The sequence below is a fragment of the Haemaphysalis longicornis genome, unplaced genomic scaffold (genome assembly GCF_048455015.1).
Source record: "Haemaphysalis longicornis isolate Haplotype H1 unplaced genomic scaffold, Haemaphysalis longicornis Haplotype H1 scaffold_2, whole genome shotgun sequence".
Classification (NCBI taxonomy): Eukaryota; Metazoa; Arthropoda; class Arachnida; order Ixodida; family Ixodidae; genus Haemaphysalis; species Haemaphysalis longicornis.
The window spans coordinates 74,859,444-74,881,060 of record NW_027526295.1 but is presented as its reverse complement, the minus strand read 5'-3'; the positions used below and the strand labels follow the sequence as shown (position 1 = coordinate 74,881,060).

The 21,617-nt window shown below is 49.2% G+C and overlaps 1 protein-coding gene across 1 annotated transcript; it reads right to left on the bottom strand.

Annotated features, from left to right (window-relative positions):
• Positions 1–6,672: 6,672 nt before the first annotated feature.
• On the bottom strand, positions 6,673–20,913 carry LOC144168078 (uncharacterized). Its single transcript, XM_077697159.1, has 3 exons — positions 20,894–20,913; positions 11,844–12,324; positions 6,673–7,449 (listed from the first exon to the last, which is right to left on the bottom strand). The coding sequence occupies exons 1-3, from the start codon at positions 20,911–20,913 to the stop codon at positions 6,673–6,675; spliced, it is 1,278 nt and encodes a 425-aa protein (XP_077553285.1).
• Positions 20,914–21,617: the final 704 nt, after the last annotated feature.

The window sequence follows — 21,617 nt, the reverse complement described above, 5'->3', positions numbered from 1 at the left end:
TCAGATTTGATTGCTTATTTTATTTTGCTTTTCATTACTTTTGTTCGAAGAAGCTCTCCACAGTCGTTTTCTTTTTTTTTGTAATCGAGTTCAATCCCCTCATCGTCCTCTCTTCTTTCGCGCCCTTCAAACTCCTCTTACCCTCCTTCGGGCGTCACGTGGTTACTTTTATTCTTAGCTCTCCCCTTCGCTCGCTTTTCATGCTATGCTTCCTGCAATATGACAGTGATGCTGAACAAAACCCGTTGAAATGTGTACAGATCGCCTCTAACAATAGGAACGCATCGTTGATTGTATTGCAGCGAGGATAATAAACAGATGCAACAGGCCATCATGCTATTCGGGTATGCGCCGTACCAGAATCAGCCATGTGGAAGAGGAAGGTAGGATTATGCCCTATCAAGATGCGAGAATATGCGTCTAAGTCGTGCCAGGAGAAGAACCCCATCAGCTGAATGCACGAGAAACGAGCTGTGTTATCTCAACGCTTGGATCTGCGTTCGTATCTGTTGTTGATGATAATAAAGGGACATCGGGCGCACGCCTGCGAATAAACGACCTGAACCGGCTATCGGTGCGTCCAATTTCGCCTTTAGAGTGTATGTAATATGTGTAAGCTGTCCTTCCAGTAACCTTTTCACAAGAAATGCGCGTCACGCACCCTTCGAGGGAGTCTGTCTGCCGCGCTGATGATAAACAAAACTCACAGTCATGCAACGCTTCGTTCGAAGCTGTTTCGCGAGCAGACGATAACCGAAGCGCATGCTCCGGCTGCAGACAGATCGACGCACGGTAGGAACCGACGGAAGCCATGTGCGCCAAACCACATAAAAGAAAGGCGAGGTCTGCGAAACACTTCTCCAATTATTATATTGCCCACACACCCGCTGACGGTCGATTGGTGGCGGTGGATGTTGCGGTCGCCACCACCGCTTTTGTAGAAGCTGCCCGTCGCGTAAAACCGCACAGAACCCTACATTGCTCTTCGACGGTGATGGAGCGAAAGCCGCTATTAAGTCGTTGCAAACGGGGGTATGTCACCAGGCGACTGCAAAAGCAATGCACAGAACTTTTTGAGAGCTAAAACGAGCTGGAAATGCCTCCTTCGTTTAAAATACGTGTTGGAGTATAAATATGCCTGCTACTGCGAACATAAAAATAAACCACTCAGCAGCAGCAGCCACTATGGGTGTCCCGAGTTCAACTCGGCCGTGCAAAACCATCCCAGAGTTTCCTCCGAGTTCCAATGACAGTCAAACACACCCAGCCCATTAGTGGGTGCGGTGTAACAACCGAAGCCAAACCCACCCATGGCGTCCAATTTATGCTGTCGTAGCGTCGTAGCCACGAATTCGTCATTTGATGCCCGCTAGTACCGAGGAGAACTTACCACAAAACAAACATGAAGTCCCCAGGCCACCGTCAGCCAATGGTGCCACACTCGCGGGGGTGTTCCGTCTGGAGTTCACTATTGTACGAGCCGATAGGAGAGGCCAAGACGACACGATTTTACAACGGGAGCCTTCTTCATACACCGTGAAAACACAGTCGATGACAAATGACGCACTTTCAACGTCTAAAACGCACTCACCAATACTCAAACACGCTCTTGACACGGCGCGGTTTCTGATAAGCGCCCGCCGTGCACACTGAAGCAAGCCGTAAACAAAAGCCGTATTTGATGGTCGGGAGCTGGGAGCGTTCTGTTCGCTACAGCGGACCGCTTTGATTACTTGCTTGGTGCTTGCGCAGAGCTGCACTGGGACTACCCTCAAGCCAAGTAGCAAACATAATTCAGTAAAAGAACAGAGCACCGAGAAAAAATGACACCACCTTCCCGCGAGGGAACCCTAAGTTGATGCGAAGCATCTGGGAAGTTCCGAAACGTTCACGAGATTGGGTATCCAAATAACGAAAAATGACAGAATTGTTGACGTCCATTTAGCTCATCGGACGGCGCAGCGTGACTCAACCGAAGCAGCAACTGAGGGAGCGGCGCGCGGACCGCGTTTATTATACAGAGCAGATGGAGTGAGGAGGAGGAGATGAGAGAGGAGACGCGCATGCGCGCTTATCGAGCAGCTGCGGTGATGAGCAGCACGCGCGCTATCGCACAGCTGGCGTGGAGAGGGGGAGAGGAGGAGCAGCTCGCGCGATATCGCACAGCTGGCGTGGAGAGAGGGAGAGGAGGAGAAGCGCGGGTGCTATCGCACAGCTGTTGGGGAGAGGCGGAGAGGTGCGGACGGACGACGGACGACAGAGCCGAGAGCAAGAGATGCTTTGCATCTAAAACTGACCGCCCCGCGCCGGGCGCGGCGAACAGCCATGCTGCGGATTTCAAAGTAGCAGTGGAGTTATCTAGTTTATGCTATGGAATGAGTGTTGCAGATCGATTTCAGATGGTGCTGTATGCGGAAGATATTACAAGCCGTGCTTTATCAACGTAAGCGGTCCCAATACAACGCGCTGAGTATGCCAGGCGTGCTGCGCGCGATTCCGGTGGTTTCGCTAGAGGTGTATCGTATGCTCCACTATACCTACTTCCATAACCCAAGCAGCTCGAAACTCGGGAGTACACGAGATTCGGGCCTTGTGCAGTAGCGCCCCTGTTTTGAGCTACTTCTAAAAGGCTGAGCTTATCGGATTCCGTGAAGCAGAAGGCAAGTACTGCGTTTTGGTGGTAACACCTTCGTTTCGAGTATCAGCACGTATGTAATTTTTGCCTTTTTTTCAAGAGAAGTTTTTGCTGTAACCTGTTCCCTTATAGGAGATTCTACGCATTATTTATGTCAATAAATGTGGATTGGTATCTTCTAGGTTGCTCTAGACAAATAAGTATCTACTATACCGTGGTACGGTGCACAGATCGAACCTGAACATTACCTTTGGAGTCTGGTCCCGAGAATATTGCTGCACATTATCCTGAGTTCATGATTATCATCATCCAGTGGTCCACCAAATAGGTACTTCTGAGCTAATTGACCAAGCGAATAAAATATAAATCCTAAAAATGGCCTGATTAACAGGAAATCTAATTGGAAATATTAAATACCCGCTGGCAAACCACCGCCGCCTTCCTGGCGACTAAGACAACAGTTGCTGCCGCGCAAAAGAGCCCATTGACAACACATGCCAAAGCACTCGTCCGCGCTACGCCACCCACAGAAAAAGGTTGGGTTGTGGTTGGTGACGGGTTGTGCGTTTAATTTCACATGAATTTCGCGAGGTATTGGTTTACGGTTTGACAGGGTTGGCCAAGCTTTGCGTGCGCCCTGTTTCCGGGAGGGGAAGAGGCGTTTTTTTTTACGTGTGCGCCATCTTGCCAACAAACCTGGATTTTTCCTACGACTGTATGAAGCCTGTTCTCAAGTACTGAAAATAATAAACTTCTCGGGCTGCGGGAAGGTTGTGATGAAGGTGTGTCATGAAGGATGCCAAGCAGGTACTTTGTCGACTATGGCACGCCGGCGGCATGTACTCTAGGAGCAAACTCAGTAGCGTGGTGCTGATGCGGCGCTGTATGATACAGATGGCCAACATGGCTGGTCGCATAAAAATGGATGTAAATTTTAACTCGCTCAAAACCAGGACCCTAACTTTGGGCTTAGCAAAATTGGTGCTAAAATGATGCTTTCGCGGCGTATTCCGTGTTTGGCACCACAAATCGCTTGTCACCTTCGTGTGCAACCTTGACTTTAGCAAAAATTGGTTCAGGAATTGAGCTTTCGCACAATATTCTGTGCTTGGGAGAGCAAATCGCTTGTCACCTTTGAATGATTTTATAAGCAAATTTTTTTTTACAAAATTATTTACGATGACAGAAATTCTCCTCGTTCCCGGAGGGAACATGGGAAGAACAGAAGCTGACGAATAACAACCGCAAAACACGCACACACGAGGGGTAAAAAAGGAAACGTCATTTTTTTCATTCAAATGCCCTTGTCCTGTAGTGAAAACAATTATGTTCATATGGCTGACGGCGACGTGTACTCCGAGAGTGACTTGGGGCAAATAATTAGTCGCATGCGGCACAAATTTTGCAGAAATTCATCTAGGAGGTACCGCTACTTGCAAGAAAATTGCAGAAAAGGACATGTGGCTCTTATGTCAACTTGTGTAAATAGAAGAATGATGATGGCTACCCCACACCTCTTTCCGATTTGCCATCATTTAAAAATCGCGAAACGGGCTTCTGCCGGGTGGCGTCACGCACGCCCTTCCTACTCTAGCTCCTGCTGTGTCAAGTCTAGAGTAAAGGAGAATTGTAGTTCATGCGCGTTGGCTCCTGCCTCTGTCTGTTTCTTGATCCTTTATCGTCAAGCAACAAATACTTTCCTGCGCATTCCCGTCATTAAAGCAAGTGTGAGCTCGGTCGTCTTTTTAATGAAAAGAAACGCATCTGTGACGGGTTCTAATATTGTTCTCAGCTGTCTGTCGTTTTCAAATTAGTCCAAGTATGATATTTGCGACTAGGTATCCTACTTGTCCCACCGCTACCTTTGTATCTTAAATACTAATGTTTGTCACAATATACAGGGCAACATGGGCGATGAAGAAGTTGAGGAAGTGCGAAATGTAGTTCCTGTAATGGCCCGTGACAAACAGTACTGGCTGAGAATTTTGATGATATAATATACAGTACACGTAAGATGGTAAATGCGTAAGATGGTTACCACCTAAAGATCTAAAGATATGTTGGCGAACAACCTATTGCCTTTACCTAACATATACCGAAGCTAACGTGTTAGCTTAGCAATCTATTAGCGGTGCGGCTGATGTTAGCCGAACTAACGTCTGACCACGGTTGTTCACATGTTGCCATGCTCTACCTTAGCAGCATTTTAGCCCCGTTAACATGATGCTAACTAACATGGTGCCAACGTATTAGTGGCAACGAAGTTGACGATTTCTGAAGAATTGTAGCAGAGATATGAATCGGATTTTCTGGGCCACTGGCCTTTCTCACCTGAAACCTCCCTGCGTTCTCTTTTCATGACCACTGCTACTGTTTTTGTTTTGTGTTTTTTTTTCAAGATATTTACGGAAACGAAACACGCACACGCCTGTCTCCTCCATTCCTATTGACCTTTCTAGGTGGGGTGGGCGTGATTTCTCTACTGTAGTTTAAGGGTGACGTCACCCCGTCGCCTTCGGTTACCTGCACTTTGAGACTCGCCCCCGGATAACAAGGACGCTGTACTGAGTGACCTGCTGCGGTGGCTGAGGCGTAGGTTTGGCATCTGCTGGGGATGTTACGTGGCGCGAAGACCTCTTGAGACAATGTAATCAGATAGGCTGTTCTCCGGCAGAGTCAACCGAATTACCACAACCAATGAGTGGAGAATACCACGGGCTACGAATCCCTACAGAAAATGTTTACCAAACCGCACTGCATGCTCTCCTTATGAGCAGCCATCCCCCTCACCCCTCACAACGTAGACGCTGTTTTTTCTCACCTTGGAATTGTGTTTTTATAAAACCCTCTTTCTCCCCCTTTTTACAGTTTAGGTTTTGCGCCTTCTTTTAGGCACAACGTTTTGTACCATCAGCAATGGTAGGCTTGATACGTCCCAGGACAGGATGACAGCTTTTCTTTCTACACGACCACTGCACTCGCAACAGTTCTCATTCTTTTTAGATGGGCTTGATGTACAGCTTACTGTATTATAGACAAACAGTACGTACGCTAAAGTAGCCGTACGTGCCGCTGCCCTAAAGCCTTTCATTCACGTCATTTCTGTCAGTAATGTCACAGCACAGATGGTTGGTACGCAATGCAGTGAATAAGCGCCGTAACTAACATGCTCAATGTCCTCAAATATAGACACCTACAGACAATGGTCGACACTCCCCCCAATAGGAAATTATAGTTTATATGAAGTTTATTGTCATGGACACCACGTGGACGAGCACCATTATGCAATATCCTGTTGCATGCAGATTAATATCAGTATGGCCGCAACCCTCGTGTGTGCTAAACGGTGGCCTGAACAAAAAACAGCAATAACATGAGGAAGCATATGACAACTATCAAAACTTAGGGTATTTTGAGGCAAGTGGAATTGGTCGCAAGATTTTTTTCTCCTTGCTCAGAAGACCGGCGGGCTCTTGGCATCTCCTGTCGTCGTGGTAACCGCGGACTCATGTAGTCATGATACTAAAACACCCGACACTTGTTTGCGCCTCGCGCTGGAACGCTTCGTGCTTCAAAGTCAGCAGACCTTTACAGAAAAGCTGCATACCTCTACCGCCCAACGGCTTCATCGCCGTTGGCGAAAATGAAAACGCGCTAAGAATACACCTATGTATACAGCGGAAAATACACCGCCTGCTTCCCCCCTTCCAAGGTTTCACGTTAGGGAAGATTGCCTGGGTTTATTTTCTGCTCATAACATTTTCCCAGTGTCGAAAAGGAATCATGGATCAGCGACTGTGTAGACAAATTTTATCGAAACCATTTGACGGGCTTGGAAAAGAACGTATCGTACGCAGTTGTACTTCAACACGAAAAAGACATTTAAACAAACTGAAGATGGCACAGTTAAGAAACCGGTGCAAAAGAACACCTCTGGGTAGTGTATCTACTTCCGGAAAATTGTTGTTTCAGGCTGCCGTCACTTGACACAAACAGTACGATTTTCCCGGCCATGACTACAGTACCCGAGTGGGCATTTACTCGTTAGCCTGCGGCGCTCTCCCGAAGACAAGACAGATTTCCGCACTACCCATGTAGTCCTCGGGATAGCAACGAAACGCCCGGTAGAAAGCCAGCACGTTTCGAACAGCCATGTTGCACACGTTCTTGCCGCTTAGCGGCCAGCCTTCTAAAGACTTGACACCCCGAAGATAGCCCGAGCACCAGAGCCAGCAGTGGCGCTCGAAGAAAACACGGCGGGCCTCGTTCCCAGTGCGGAAACCTCCAGAGTTGTGGGCCACCTCGTACGCTAACTGCAGCGCCCCGGCGTGTCGAAAGAGCGCCTCTGGACGTGGGTCGCGGACAAGTGTGATATTAGTGAGGACCTGTACTTGGCTCTCCAGGCAGTCCGTCATGGAGGTGAAACGGCGTGACGGCTCAGTGCCTGCGGGTGCAGTCCTAAGCGCTTCGTAGATTACGTCTGCGTACGGTCGCGCCAGGAGAAAGCCAAGTGTGGGAAGGTTTATGATCGCCTCGGCGCCAGGGAAGTACAGGGGCTCCGTCAGTGCGCGGGGCGACACGCAGACCAACTCGCGGCTCGGGGTGACAACTCCACGCACGTCGTTTTTGAGGCAGCGAGAATGTCGTTGGTACAAATCAAAGCCGTCGGAGAGCAGCGAGACGGGTAGAAGCCGGTTCTCGTAGTACGCATCGTAGCTGCGCACGGGAAGGTCTCTGTAAAGCAGGTCAACGCGCCTCAATTCCTCTGGAGAGAAGGGAACCAGAAGCAGCTCAAACTTGATTCTTCCGATGGCCTGTAAGAGGAGTGTACTAAAAATGAATCACGGGTACCTCCTTTTCGTTTCATCACGCCGGAAACAGCGAACCGCTAAATAGTCCTGCTCTATCAGCTAGTAACGCACACTTCGAACGTACAGCTCGTTATCTGGGTAGTTTTTTGTACCTTGCGTGTATTTTATGTTGAAGTGTGAAGGTATGAAAGCACTTTGCACGCGCTATAAAATTATGCATTTTTTGACCGCTTTTAAAGCCGGATAGCACACACAGGGGATGAGAGCAGCTGCGACGAGTGGAGCAAATTAGGACCGACTGCATCATGGCATCAACATTCGAGTTTTTTTTAACAGCGACGCAGTTTTTGGCCGAGGCTTTCATGAAACAAAATATGGTAACGCGGTCGCAGCCGTTTGGAGAGGGCAGAGCCTACCGAAGACGAGAGAAAGCGCAAAGCACACATGCGGTAAGCTAAAAGATTGCTTGAAGTAGACGGTTAAGTAGGCAAATCCTTTATGAAATCTGAATGAAATGAAAGCAAACAGAAAATATTAAGCGTATTTGATACAAGACACCAAATATCAGTGATATCTTTAGTGTTGCATTATTAAATATAAATGGCTGCTCGATTTTAGCGGTCTCGAATGAGAACAAAATACCCAGTGGAAACACAAAAAGCACTCGCAGCACCCCTTCCTGGTCGTTTTCCAAGTTCGAACGCAACAAAAGGTTCTGGGAGATGGCGCGAGTAGTGGAACACAGCACAAATTAATTGGCGTGAACAGGAATTGATCTGCTGGTTCTGTGAAGTTCTGTGAAGGTAAGTCTTGCGAGAAAAGAGCGCTACGCGGCTTGGCTATTATCAGCGTCCTCGATCTTAAGTCAGTGAAGCTGGGATGGGATAAAAAAACACGGCTATGATGACAACCTTCTTCTGCAAACGAAATAAAAGGGAATTGATGTTGAAATGCACCAGAACTAAAACAAATAGCAAAGTTGGCTTCATTTTAACTGAGAGCGCAGGCATTGCGCTGGACTTGGAGGAGCTAAGCAAGATTCAGAGCAGCGATGATAGGATGGTTAGGTGCAAAGTCAGTCTGAACATCAAAAGAGAAAGAACGAAAATTGTTGAAAGCAAGAAGTCACGAGCCAGGACACAGGATTTCCAAATTCAAATTCACAACACATTCGCATTTTTACACCACGAGGACGAGGATAGTGCAGACGGCGAAATGACAACTTAACGATGCCGATCATAAAATCAGCAGCAGTTTGCGCCAGGTAGCCTGTACGAAAATAAAACATTAATTCAGAACACAAAGGAAATAATTGCGGAACATGACAACATTACATTGTCCAGTACGGCGGATCTGTTTGAACTACACGACCTGTCTTAATTAACAGAAGCAAAACGAATGACATTCGTGTGTACAAACAGAATGGCAGTGATCGAAGAAACACTGGAAATAGAAGGAAGATTAAGAGTAAATAAGAAGATGCTAGCTATAGGCAAAGACTGATTGTACGGACTCAGAGACGAGCAGGGTAGCATTACACCCGAAATGGACGAGATAATTAAAGTAGTGATGTTTTTGCACCCGACTATATGTCTGCAGCGTTAGACCAGCGGCAAATGTTAATTGTGCAGGCGTACCTCACGAAGTCCTGCTATTAACTAACCACAAAGCTGGGAAGGCTCTCAAGGCCATGAAAACAGAAAAATCTGCAGGTGGCGGCGGCATAAGCGTGAATATTTTAAAGGAGAGAGGAGTTATTGTTCTGGAAAATCATGCTGCATCAATTTCAGAATGCGCAAAGCCTGTTACAGTGCCCACAGCCTGAATAAACGCCAATTTAATTCTGATTTACGACAAGAGAGACACCGAAGACCTTACAGGGACACTGAAGTGATTTGTAAACAATGCGGGATTACGAGCGCAAATTGTAGTCCGGAGTCCCTAGGCCCTGTTTCGACCACTCTGAGCGCGTTTACGCGAATTTATTTAGTAGAAAAATGAATTCGAAAATGCTGTCCTCCTCTCTTTACGCTCGCCCATTTTCTGTGGCGTTTTTGTGTGACGTCAGCAGGAGAGGAGCTGGCAATTGGCTGCGCTACTGCACGGCTCGCCGACCTTCCGCGACCGAGTCAGTCGACCCAGCGTTTAGTCCGCCGGCCGCCGACGGGTCGTCGAAATTCGCTCGATCAGTTGAAACTAAGCCACAACACGTTTGGGAATGGAAGAATGTGCCTTTCTTTACTTCGTTAGTTTGTACACTTTATCTAGCTCCAAGTCAAGGTTGGTTCACACAAGCGCTGCACAAGCGCACATGCGACGCTTCGCTGACTGGTACGCCAGTAGGAAAATATAAGGCCTCTTAAAGGGGGAGAAGAGTCAGCGAAGTCAATATAGGTACTAAGGAAATAAAATCAACAGATATTTTTACCGTACAGCGTAAAACTAGGGTGCGGGAAGCACTTTTTTGCGCTGGGCGAACAAGCACAGCGGTTAGCAGCACGACTACGCATCTGCGAACGCTTTTCCGTCTACGAATTGCAATTGCTAGACGTGAGCTATTGTTGAAACTCGGGGGACGCTTACTGCACGACGGCAATACAAGAAATAGTCACCTAAGCTGCTTTAAATACTAAAAGTAAGTAAAAGTGTAAACTGGTTATACATTATATAGATTATATTTCCATCAACGGCATCGCCCGCCCGTAGCCTAGTGGTCTGGAGCGCTAGGTATGTCAATCGAAGTCTTCTGCCGGTCACAGGTTCGAATCCCCACGGGTACATGCCTTTTTTTTATAAGTTCACTTTTTCGTTTTTCGCCGATGTTTTCTATACTGGGTTCACATTTTTTTGGGCCGCAACGTTCATTGCTCCACGAAATTGTCCACAGAACTCGCGCAGGCTGGCACTGGCGCGCTAGCGAGTTCTCGTTGGCGTGCTGTTGCCATAAGCACCGACTGCTTGCAGGCAGTGGGCACAGGCCAGAATGAACAGACCCTTGGCCTGGTGCGAACACGCTTTTTACGATACAGGCATGAGGGACGCAAGCTCCAAATATGGGGGAAAAGCGCATGACATTTGGGCGTCTGCGGGTACGCGGAGGGCGTTCATGCACTGCGTAGGTCTCGGCTAGTGAATGCTACGACTACAAGCCGTCCTGGGAGGCTTATCTTGTGCATTTTACAGCCGACAACATGGCAGAAGCGCGGTACGATGATTACTGAGATATTGAGAATGCCCATCCAGCAAAGCCATTGGTTATGTTTTACAGAACCGAAACCGAAACTTGTGTGATTGCTAACCTTGGGCATCGTCCAATCACGGCGCCCCTCCTCTCAACGTCACAGCCTTAGTTGGTGCGGCCGCCGCAAACCGCGCATGGTAGTTTTTCTTCTTTCGCGCTTTGTAAAATAATTAACGATTTATCAACCGGATAAACGATGAAAAGTGTGCTACTTTGAGCCAGTCTACGCAGTGCAAGCAAAAACGGGAGCTTGACAAATTCACTTCAGTGTCCCTTTAAAGGGGCCATACAGACAAAATACATTTGTTTTATTCGAATGATTTCGTGTTTTATACTCCCCGACTGCTTTTCCGGGTGCAAACGATGCTCTATTCACTGAAAAGATAATTTCAGTTAAAACTTTCATTTTCTCACAAAATCGTGTTTCCGTGGTCTGAAATGACATCACAGGAACCGACTACTCTGCAGCCGAATGTTTACCGTGTACCTTATTTACCTTGTTTAATGTTTTCATTTGTCACCATGACGTCATTCATTTATTTGTCATTTTTTTATACTTCAGAACATTGGTTGGTGCAATGGTGCAAATTTCATCTCATCGGAAAGATTCAGTGCCGTAACACGGTCGCTGGCGGCACCCATATTCTTAACCTTACCAAAACGCACAATATATCGCGGGAAAAGGACACACCTAAATATTTCTGCCATGCACAAAGAACGGTTATGAAAGGACAACCAACAGGAGCTGGAAACCGTATTATGGCCATGCAAGCATAAATGGGTATCTCTGCATCGGCATGCTCTCTATAGGCACCATTAACGCAGCGCGTAAAGACTGCGGTCGTACTAAGTATAACACCGCCGTATTTGTAGTATTAGTAGTGTGCGTTCGTACTAAGTATAACACCGCCGTATACGTAGTATTCGTAGAATTTAGCAGTATTTAGTATTCATAGCTTTACAGGTGGTTCATTAGTAATCCAGTCTCATAGCCAAGCCCATACTCCGTGCGTAATATCGTCAGGCTGCCCACTCGGTAGTGCCTTGGGGGTAGAGTCCTCCTATTATAGCATTATCGCATCCGGTAAGACCGGTACAAATTGGAATGGTAACGTTGGAGGAGTGGCGTTCTAAGACTACTAGTAGGGGCTGGTACCTTCAGGAGGATCAGGACGTCCGTGATTTGGTCGCCCAGACCGTAAAATGCACCGTGGACCGTCAGTTGGAAGCGACAGCTGGCGAAGAACACGGACAACTTGTTCACGGCACTGCTGAGGACTGTGGCCTTCCGGGCCCTGTCGCGTAAGATGTCGGACACAACGTGCTCGACCTGGAAGCGGCGCGGGAGTTCCCTGGAGAAACCCCCGCCGCAGAGGTGCTCGTAGAAGCCGTCGCACGTAGGCAGACTGGCCCGCTCAAACTGTCTCGTTAGACGCAAGGCGTCGTCGCAGGGCTTCGTCGTGCAGGGAGCCGTGAGGCCGCCCGAAACATTGTCGATCACCGCAGCGCCGATGGCCACGAGCACGGTTACAGCGGCGATGAAGAGCGCCTCGACGTAGAAGAATTGCTTCCAGGGTAGGTTGTTGTGCAACCACAGGATTCTCGGAGGGATGTTGCTGTCTGGGCTGGGCGGTGATCTGTAACCAACAGGGCGCGATTTAGTAGAGACCGCTTAAAGAGCAATGCGGCCTGATGGGAGATCTTGGCGCTCAATAAGACGACAAGCACGCAAAACTGTGATAATTGTGCCCCAAGGCTAGCACAAACCAACCCAAAATTCGAGTCTTCATCCGATATGTGGCCAGTTATAGCGGCCAGTGGACTTAAAGGAGCATATATACTCCACCGCAGCGCATACGCGCGTGCGGCGCAGTTACGTCAGTTACGTCTCGTCGGCGACGTAGGCGGATGCGTGTACTTGTATATTCCAACGGCATATAACCGCAAAAGCGTCCGGCGTACCTCGACGCACTTCCGTGGCACGTGCTTCAAGATAAAGTACGTCTCCATTCAGCGCGCAGCGAGTTGCACACGGCGGCCAATGTCGGCCGTGTATCCCAACATGCACCTCGCCACAACACCCGCACTCGGCGCGCCCGCGCCCGCTCGCTCGCGCAGGGCTGGGCTGGGCTGAAGTGGGTACTCGACCGCTTTGCGAGCTTTGCGACAGTCGCGTACCGGTCGCAAAACCTCCTGCGCATGCGCCAGCCGGAGGGTGCGCCCGCTACCACATGGTACGCATAGCTGTGCTGCGCCGGCCGTGTTCGAATGTACAGAGATAGAAATTGCCGCTGTCGTAGTCTAGCCGACGTGCCGTCGCTGCCCGTGCGGCCGCCAGCCCGTGCGCCGGGAAAGTCGGAGTACAGTCAAACCCTACTATAACGAGCCCGGATAGAGCGAATTATGCTATATATCGAACAAAACAGACCACTTACGAAAATACACGAAAAACTTCCTTATAACGAAGTTCACATCTGATATATCGAACTCGGCGCGCTTAGAATTGCCACCGAAATGCATGGTCTCGGAGCGGTGATTGAGATGTTGATTGGCTGCTCTGGAGATGTTAAGCCTCCTATGGAGCGACGTGACTCCCATCACTTTCCGTAAGTGTTTCGGACGCGCCTGACTCACGCAGAAACCTCGGAGTCAGTGGGTCCGGACCAAGAAGGAAGCATCGATGAACTGTGAGAAGAGCTCGCCAACGTTCCCGATGTTGTGCTGAAAGGAGTGCCCTTCGAGGATTGCCTCATTGTCGACCACGACGTTGCCTTCACTGTGCTCCCCTCACACGCCGACAGCGTCACCGATCTCATAGCTGCTGGCGCTGCTGGAAGCACCGAACAGGAGGAGGATGCCGCTAGTGAAAGCCGTCCGATGTTTAAATGAAGCGCTTTCAGCAGTCAATGTGCCCCACCAATATTTCTTCGATTTTGAAGGACGCGCACTGCAACTGATGCAAATGATGTCTCATGTAGAGAATGCTGTGCTACTTGACGCCGCTTAAACAAAAATGAAGACTCACGGCTTTTTGGGAAAGAAGGTAGTTACAGCGGAAAGTAGCTTTATTGATTGCACAAATAGATAGTTTTTTGTATGGTAATGGCATACTTTATTGTGTTCGTTTTTCTGCATGCGGGGATGACAGGAGGTATTGGGTGGGGGTGAGGGGGTCTCGCGTATGGCGAAATTGTAACAAAAAACTCGTTGTACGTGGGTTAGGCTATTTCGAACTATTGGATATATCGAACTAATCATGGCGCATATTGCAGTTAGCTATAACCGGGTCGCCACAGTCCAAAGAAAAGAACTGGCTTTGCTTCTACTCACTTCGCTCAAACATTGTGTTGATAGTTTCTTTCTGCTCCTGGAAGGTAAATGCCTCTGTCCTCTCGCCTGTACACCTCTCACACTACAGTCGAGCCCACATATAACGGCCCCACTTAAAACGAACTTTCGTTTATAACCAGCAAAACCCGCGTGACCGTCGAAATATACGTTATTTCAATGGCATAACATCCCACAACGAACGTCTTTGAGCCCTGCCGATCGGTTACAGCGAACGGCCGGCGCCGTCATGTGGGTTGAAATGATGACCTCTACCCAGCTCTGCCGGCGCAGGTCGCTTTCCCGAACCTCCTCGCAGGCAAACCGGGCGAACTACGCGTTTCGTGGACTTCTCGAAGCAGGGGACCTCTCAAACGAAAAGCGCTGGACATATCAGCAAAGCGAGCCATTTTGACCGAACTCTCCCAAGGCGTGAAAAACTGCGAGTTAGGAAATAAGTACGGCGTGTCAAAATCTACAATGTCGACAATTCTCGAAAACAAGAATAACATAGTCAGTGGCGGCGCCAAATCAACGTACAGGAAGCGCCTGCGGAAGGCAACCTATGTGGACGTGGAGGACGCGCAACTGAAGTGGTTCGTCGACGCACGGGCTCGCAACATACCAATAAGTGACCCAATGATGCTACGCAAAGCAAGAGATTTCGCATTCATGTTGGATTTTCCCGATTTCTGCCAAGGCAATGGCTAGCAACATCGGTTCAAGGTGCGGCACGGCATTGTTTTTAAGTTGATTGTAGGCAAGGCGGCATCCGCAAGTGACCAAGATGTTGCAGCGTGGCTTGAAAGAAACGCAGAAGTTATTTCAAGCCAGGCGGATCATGACGTCTATAACGCAGATCAAACAACTTTATTTCACCAGATTTTGCCGGATAAAACGCACGTTATGAGAGGCAGCACATGCACTGGCGGGAGGCATAGCAACGTGCGCGACACAGCACTTGTGTGCCCTAACATGGATGGCAGCGACCGGCGCGTGCCCTTCGTCATCGGAAAATCGAAGGAGCCGCGTTGCTTTAGATGCTAATGGCCCGTGCGTTGCAGGCGCAACGCTAGGGCATGGATGAAGCCCGATTTATTCGCGGACTCGCTGAGCAAGTTCTACCGTGACATGCAGAGGCAAGGCAGGCGCGTGCTACTCGTAATCGATAACTGCTCTGCGCACCACGTGCAAACTTCCCTGACGGCCGTGACCCTCCTTTTGAGTGCAACCGCTTGTTTTGGGAATAACACGTGCCTTTAAAGAGGTCCTGAAATGCCTTCCGCCGATGCATGGATGTACATGTAACCAAATAAAGCAATGTATTAGCAATCTCCTCCTGCAAGAATTTTGTTAAAGCGGTGAGTATTAGCTGAGAAATCGTAAATCAAAAACCGCGCATAATCGTCGCGCCGTATTTCCTCCTCCTTTCAACTGTTTCTTCGCTGTTGGCCTCCCCTCCCATGATGCTCCGCTCCTCAGCGGTGACGTACTTCCTCTATTGCGCTCCCACAGACTGCCGTCTGCTACGCGCCAGCTCTTTCGGCTTTTTCATCGTTGTAGACACCATGGACACTCCTCTAAAGGCTGGAAAAGCGAACGAAAGACCTGGCCGCATGTGTGCGGCCTGGCCTTGCCCTTTCGCGGTGTACGTAGCTGCAGTTGGTATCGGCGGCGAACTCGCAGCCGCGCGGGGAGAATCGTGCGCTCGTTCCCTTTGGTGCACCGCGCACTGTTTATCCAAAAAGCGCGGTCTCAGATGTGGCCCCGCTGGTGCCGGGTGTTATTTTGCGGTGGTTGTAATTCCTACTACCGGCGGCATGTGAAAAAAGACATTTTCAACCGACACAGAACCCGTGCACAAAACGCGCCGGATCGGATCGCTTTATCAACGGCGATGAACGGGAAGGCGCAGAGCAAACCAACGCCGCACTCGATCAGCGAGAACCCGTGTTCTGGCAAGCTGCACCCATGTGTTGCATTCAACACTGACGGGAAAGCGTTGGTTTGCACTTGTTTGGATAGTCGTAAAATGTCCTAACACTCCGGCACTCAGCTAGCAGATCAGCCGGCGAGACATTTCGGAAAACATTTGACAGATGGCGCCGTATGCATTAGTGTGTCGCTACGCAAAACTGATGAGACGCTCTACTAAAACAAACTCCCCTCGCGGTGTTTACGTAGCGGGACGCAAAAATTTAGCGTTTAGCGTATGCAAAGGCCACAAACGCTGTACTAAAACTCTATTAGCAGCAAAATAGCGTGCGTATGTGAGACCGCTTGCGTTTACAAAGCTGCACGCCGAGCGCGTACGTTTCAAACCTAGTGACATCGTTTAAATACACTGGCAAGCACAGTGTAACGTAGTCAGATATCAACCGTATGCTCAGGCGACAAGCAAGAGCTTGTTTTATGTGGGGCGGAGATTGCGCATAAAGGCCCGTTCGCACTTGCGACGAAAGCGAGTGAAAGCGGCAGGAATTCCGTCGCTTTGTCGCGCGACGATCGTTTTTGTCGAATGGTCGGGACAAATTTTCGTCACGCGACAGAATTCCCGTCGCTTTCGCTCGCTTTCGTCGCAAGCGGGAATGGGAAGTTCTGCCGCTGCCGTCTTCTACGCAGCTCGAAGGTAACCGCGCGATCTGCTCGGGCCGGACGAACGCGCACACTCCCGCACGGCAGCGCCCCAAGCGGCAGCCGTCCGCGTACATCGCTCCCGGCGTCCGCCGGGAGCCCGCCCTCGGCACAGTAGCCAGTATATTTGAAAGGCACTATAATGGAGGAGATATTTTGCTTCCGATGAACCTAGTTCTTTGCCCCTGTGTTTTTAAATACGTGAAGTGGTTAGCACGTCGTCCTCACGCAGCTCTGCATCGTCGTAGCATCGCTGATTGTCCGAACGAAGCTTGCAGCTAAGCCAATGCAGCGACCGAAGCTGTGTGTGTGTGTGTGTGCATCGCCTCCTGTGTGTTGTGGACGCCTTCGTTTCGCGATGAAATGCGACATTGTACTTCCGCTGGTGGATAGTGCTTCCCATGGTCTGGATTATCTTTCTCGAACGACGTACCACTCAACCTCGCATGGGGTATGTGTAGTGTGCCTGGCTAAAAGCCTTCTCGCTTGCGCGCCAGAGTTGTGACTTGCTGTTCGTCCCCGCAAACCGGGTGTAAGGGGAGTGCCGAATTTACGACGGGCAGGAGGAGGCAACCCATCGTCTGTCAATCGCGGTTCAGACTTGAAAACGCATGTTGTGACGGTGCGTTCGTTCGAAACGCATCTCTGGATTGTTTTGAAGTTGAATAAAATGTACGCGTCAAACCCGGGCATTCGGCTCAGGGCGTTCTCTGCGATTGCACCAAAGAAGTGCCACGGGGCTTTCTTTATGGTACGTACTCACGTAAGATAAAATCCATATCGTGTTATGGCCGTGTTGCAGTCAATACATACGGTTAAGCCTTTGTTTACACTTGTTTCGTTTGTCGTAAAATGTCAAAGCACTCCGGCACTCCGCTGGCAGATCAGCCGGCGAACCGACACTGAGCAGACGACACATCTCTTTGCCGGAAGTGCGTGAAAAAGCCGCCCAATAGCAGGATTTTTACCTCGTGGCGAACATCGGGGAATCGGTGATGTAGACATGTGAAGATGGCGGCGTCCAAAAACACGAAGGAAAGGGTGAGAAAAGGGCGACAAACTTTGCAACAAAAGTCTTTCCGCTGCGCGTAAAAGAGTAATACTTGGCACAGGTGACGTTGACGACCCAATCTAACGATTGCGCTAGTTCATTTAGTGTGCTCAAAATGCCTTTCAGGGCCCCTTTAAGGCATCGTATAGGTGCCGCGTTGTGGAGCGCTTGGTCATAGCTGTTGACCACCCGCCAGCCAACTTGCCGCTTCGAGTTTCGCTGTATTCAGCTGTAGAGATGTTGAAGGCTGCCTGGTCGGAAGTGGCAGCCAGTTGCGTGCGGAATTGTTTCCGAAAGGCCGGCTTCGTCAATACACAGCCTGAATCCGAGCCTGATGCTTCCGATGGACAGTCCGGCGGCAATTTGTGACAGCGAGTCATCGACTCCGACATGGGGGACCATGACCTCGGCTGGGACGATTTCGTTTTTGCCGATGAGATGCTGACGCTGCAGAACCGTGCAGGGATGAGGGCATCGTTAATGAAGTGCGGGGCAAGAGCGATGCAGAGGAATCGGACGCGGACGACGACGAAACTTCAGAGCCTGCGCCTATAAGGGGGCCTATCGCAAAGGGATACATAGAGGACCTTAAACAACTTGTTTACGCCGAGGGCCTCGGCGAAGATCACGCGGCTGCTCTAAATAAACTGGAGGCCGCCTTCATCATGTCTGCACTGCAGAAACAAACAGCCATCATAGACTTCTTTGCGAAAAAATAAATTGTGTTTTGACTGCCGATTTTTTACGGTGGTCCATTTACTACGAACTTTTACGGTGGTCCATTTACTACGAAGATATAAGGAATGTAGGCCGCGTGACGCTCAGGTTTGTTATAAGCGGTCTCGACTGTATTCCCCTAAGATCTCCTTCGTCCCAGGATAAACACGCTGGTCACTTCAGTTTTTTTCGCGTTCGGGTTTTCGCACGCCATCTATTGGAAATTTTCAGTCCTGTAAACTTGGAATGCCGCCACAAAGAATAGATGGACACGTGCGCTCTTTTTCGGCTTCTTGGTTAAAGTATTATTTTTGACGTGTATTTTTTACTTGTCCCAAGTATGTTCAAATAATTGAACACTGCTTAGAGCCAGTTATGTTTTGAGGTTTAGCCTCAAATATCACTAATTATTTCTTTTTGCTGAACTATACTTACATCATGAAGTAAGCCAAGATATTTAGTTGCTTGCAAAGGTTCTGCCGAATAAAGTTCTCGTTCCAGAATTTTTTATCTGTGGTGGCTCAGTCGAGCGACAGACAGACAGACACACAGAAAGACAGACAGACAGACAGACAGACAAACAGACACAAATGTTTCGGGAGAGTAGCCAAATAAAGACGACCATTTTTAAAAGACGGCGGCACAGAGTCTAAGGCGTTCTTGTAATCCAAACTCAGTCAAAAGCGTCGAATATACACGAATAGCTACAAAAAGAAGTTTCGTGACTCTGGAAAATCATATTACCTAGTAAATATGGCCCGGACCTCAAACTTTCCCAAATTTGCAAACGTAAGCAGTTTTCAAACAAATATTCTACGGTATTTTTGCGCTGCACTCGTAAGGATAGCCAGGAAGGAGAAATGATTATTTTCGTAATTTGCTTCACCGGTTGCGAAATGCAACGTCTATTCTGGCATTGCCTCGTTCGTTGCCACGTCTTCGGAGACGCGAGGAGAAATTCTCATAGTAAATGATAGGTTGTTTTGTGATAATGATCTGCGTTGGTGCCTGATGGTTGCGGCCCTGTTGACACGACCACGATATTTGGTAAGGGTTTTTCAAACTGTATATTTACATAAGACAGATACAGAACATTTACTGACTGGGGGCAGACATAACACAGTAAGAAATAAAGTGAGAGACTAATTCAGCTACAACTTTGTGCACGCGGCACCCCCGTCAGCGACGGACCCTGACCTAAGACTACCCAAGTGGTGAGATCCTCCCTAGCCGAACCTGGATAGCCCGGCAATACGCCGGCCGTGCATAGCACATTAAACCTTCAGGATTCGACCACAAGACCTCGTGTCTCGTGGTTTTGATGGGTTACTTAGGCCCCACCCCCGATACACAGGCCAATCGGTATCACCGGCGCCCTGATTGTACAGATTACCAAATCTGCGCCTAAACCTGAGAGTGGCCAGCGTTCACGCTGGTCACTCTCTCTCACCATAAAAAAAGAAAAGGGTGAAAAGCAAACCAAACAAGCATAACAAACACTCAAAAACCCGCGGAGACACGTGCAAGCGGTCGGCGCAAGCTTCGACGAACGCTGGCTGCGTTGCCTGTTCCCGCGCTTGTTGTCCAAGACCGGGCAGCCACTCCAAGCCAGCTAGGACCCATAACCGTCCGTCTTAGGGAAAGGTACTGCGCCTCCGAGAGTGTCCGCCGTTGACAGGCGATGCCCGGTTAATTGGACCACGCGCCAGAATCAGCGCGTAGGGTACACAGGATCTGGCGGCCGCCGCAGGCGTCGCATCGTCCGCATCCACCCGGGGCCGCCGCACGAACACCTTCGCACGCCATCACTCCGCGCGCGGACGGGCCAACAAAGGGAGAACTATCGCAATAAATCGACCACTGTCTAACCACGGTTGACACCTTGAAGCTCCCCGTCTCGGCGGCGCGACGGACCAAATGGTTTTACAACCGGCCATTCCCCTAAACGTACACGCAGTGGTCCACACAACCAGCTGCCGTCAAGCTCTCGGAATGCCATTCGAGCCGCCGTGCCACTAATGTTTTACCACAGTCACACCACGCGCGCCGACCAAAGCAGCGCGACCACGCGGTTGAGGCCCGAGACATTGTGTCCTCACGGCGGCGGCTTGACCCAGAGGCTGTTCGCTTTTAACAAGCTTACTGCCATACAGCAATTCATTCCTCACTCCCACAACAGCCCTGCGTCCGACACATTCCCGGTCGCCGGCGCCTGCAACCCGTACAATGATTACAAAATATAAGCAATCATTCGGATATTTCAAACGAAGGCCGGGGGCTTTCTGGATGCGGAGCCCAATGACTGCGCCAGTACAACGCCGTAAACTTCCGTCTATGACACCTAACCAGCATCCGTTGGCCGTACAGTAAAGCCATTCCTAGTGGCTTTTGACACCACACGGTGCGATCGCATTAGCGGGATCATGAACAAGTGCCAAATACACCTAGCAATCAGCGAATCTGAAGCAGCAACTCACTCCGAAGGCTTGCGGGTCATCCTTGTCCACCGTTTCCTGGGCGAAGCACAGCGGAGAAAACGTTTCTGGTCGTTCGGACAAGATGAGCTTTCAGGATGTGCTAAGCAGGCACGATTTTGCAGCAAAAGCTCGAAAGATGATGATAATGATGACTCCCTCGATGTGTTGTTGTTGTTGTTCCTTATATTAATCGCGCATACCCAAACAGGGATCGGCGCAAAATCAGTCGTTAAACCGCAAGAGATTACTGACTAGGTACATTACTCGAGGAAAATTTTAAAATTTTGTAAGCTTTTTTCTTCTTGTGTTTGAGGAACAAATTTGAAAATTTGTAATTATTCAAATAAAACCACAAAAACAAAGAAATAAATAACTAAAGAAGAGCAAGTAGAAGAAGAAGAAAAGGAGAAGGAGGAGGATGAGGAGGAGAAGCAGGAGGAGGAGGAGGAGGGAGAAGAAAATAAGGAAAATCTACAGAAATGAGGACTTTCGAAGGGCTTCGGTGAGGTGCCAGAATAAGTATGTAATTCCGTTGTGAATGTTTTTGAATTTTCGATGAAGCGCAGAAGTGCAGAACAAACAACCCGATGTGTGGCATTTTGCTTCGTCTTCTTTTGTACTTCTTACAGCTGATGATTGACGCTATGAGTGGCAAAAGCGCTGAGTGGGCCTTAAAAAAGTCAAAACGCCTACGCTACAAACCGGTCGGAGAATGATGACGATG

Excerpts from the sequence above, each read along its gene's own strand:
- LOC144168078 (XM_077697159.1), bottom strand. The coding sequence starts at position 20,913 with ATGACCCGCAAGCCTTCGGA. Across the intron at positions 12,325-20,893 it reads ATGACCCGCAAGCCTTCGGA|ATCACCGCCCAGCCCAGACA; the intron begins GTGAGTTGCTGC and ends TGTTGGTTACAG. Across the intron at positions 7,450-11,843 it reads ACGTCCTGATCCTCCTGAAG|GCCATCGGAAGAATCAAGTT; the intron begins GTACCAGCCCCT and ends CTCCTCTTACAG.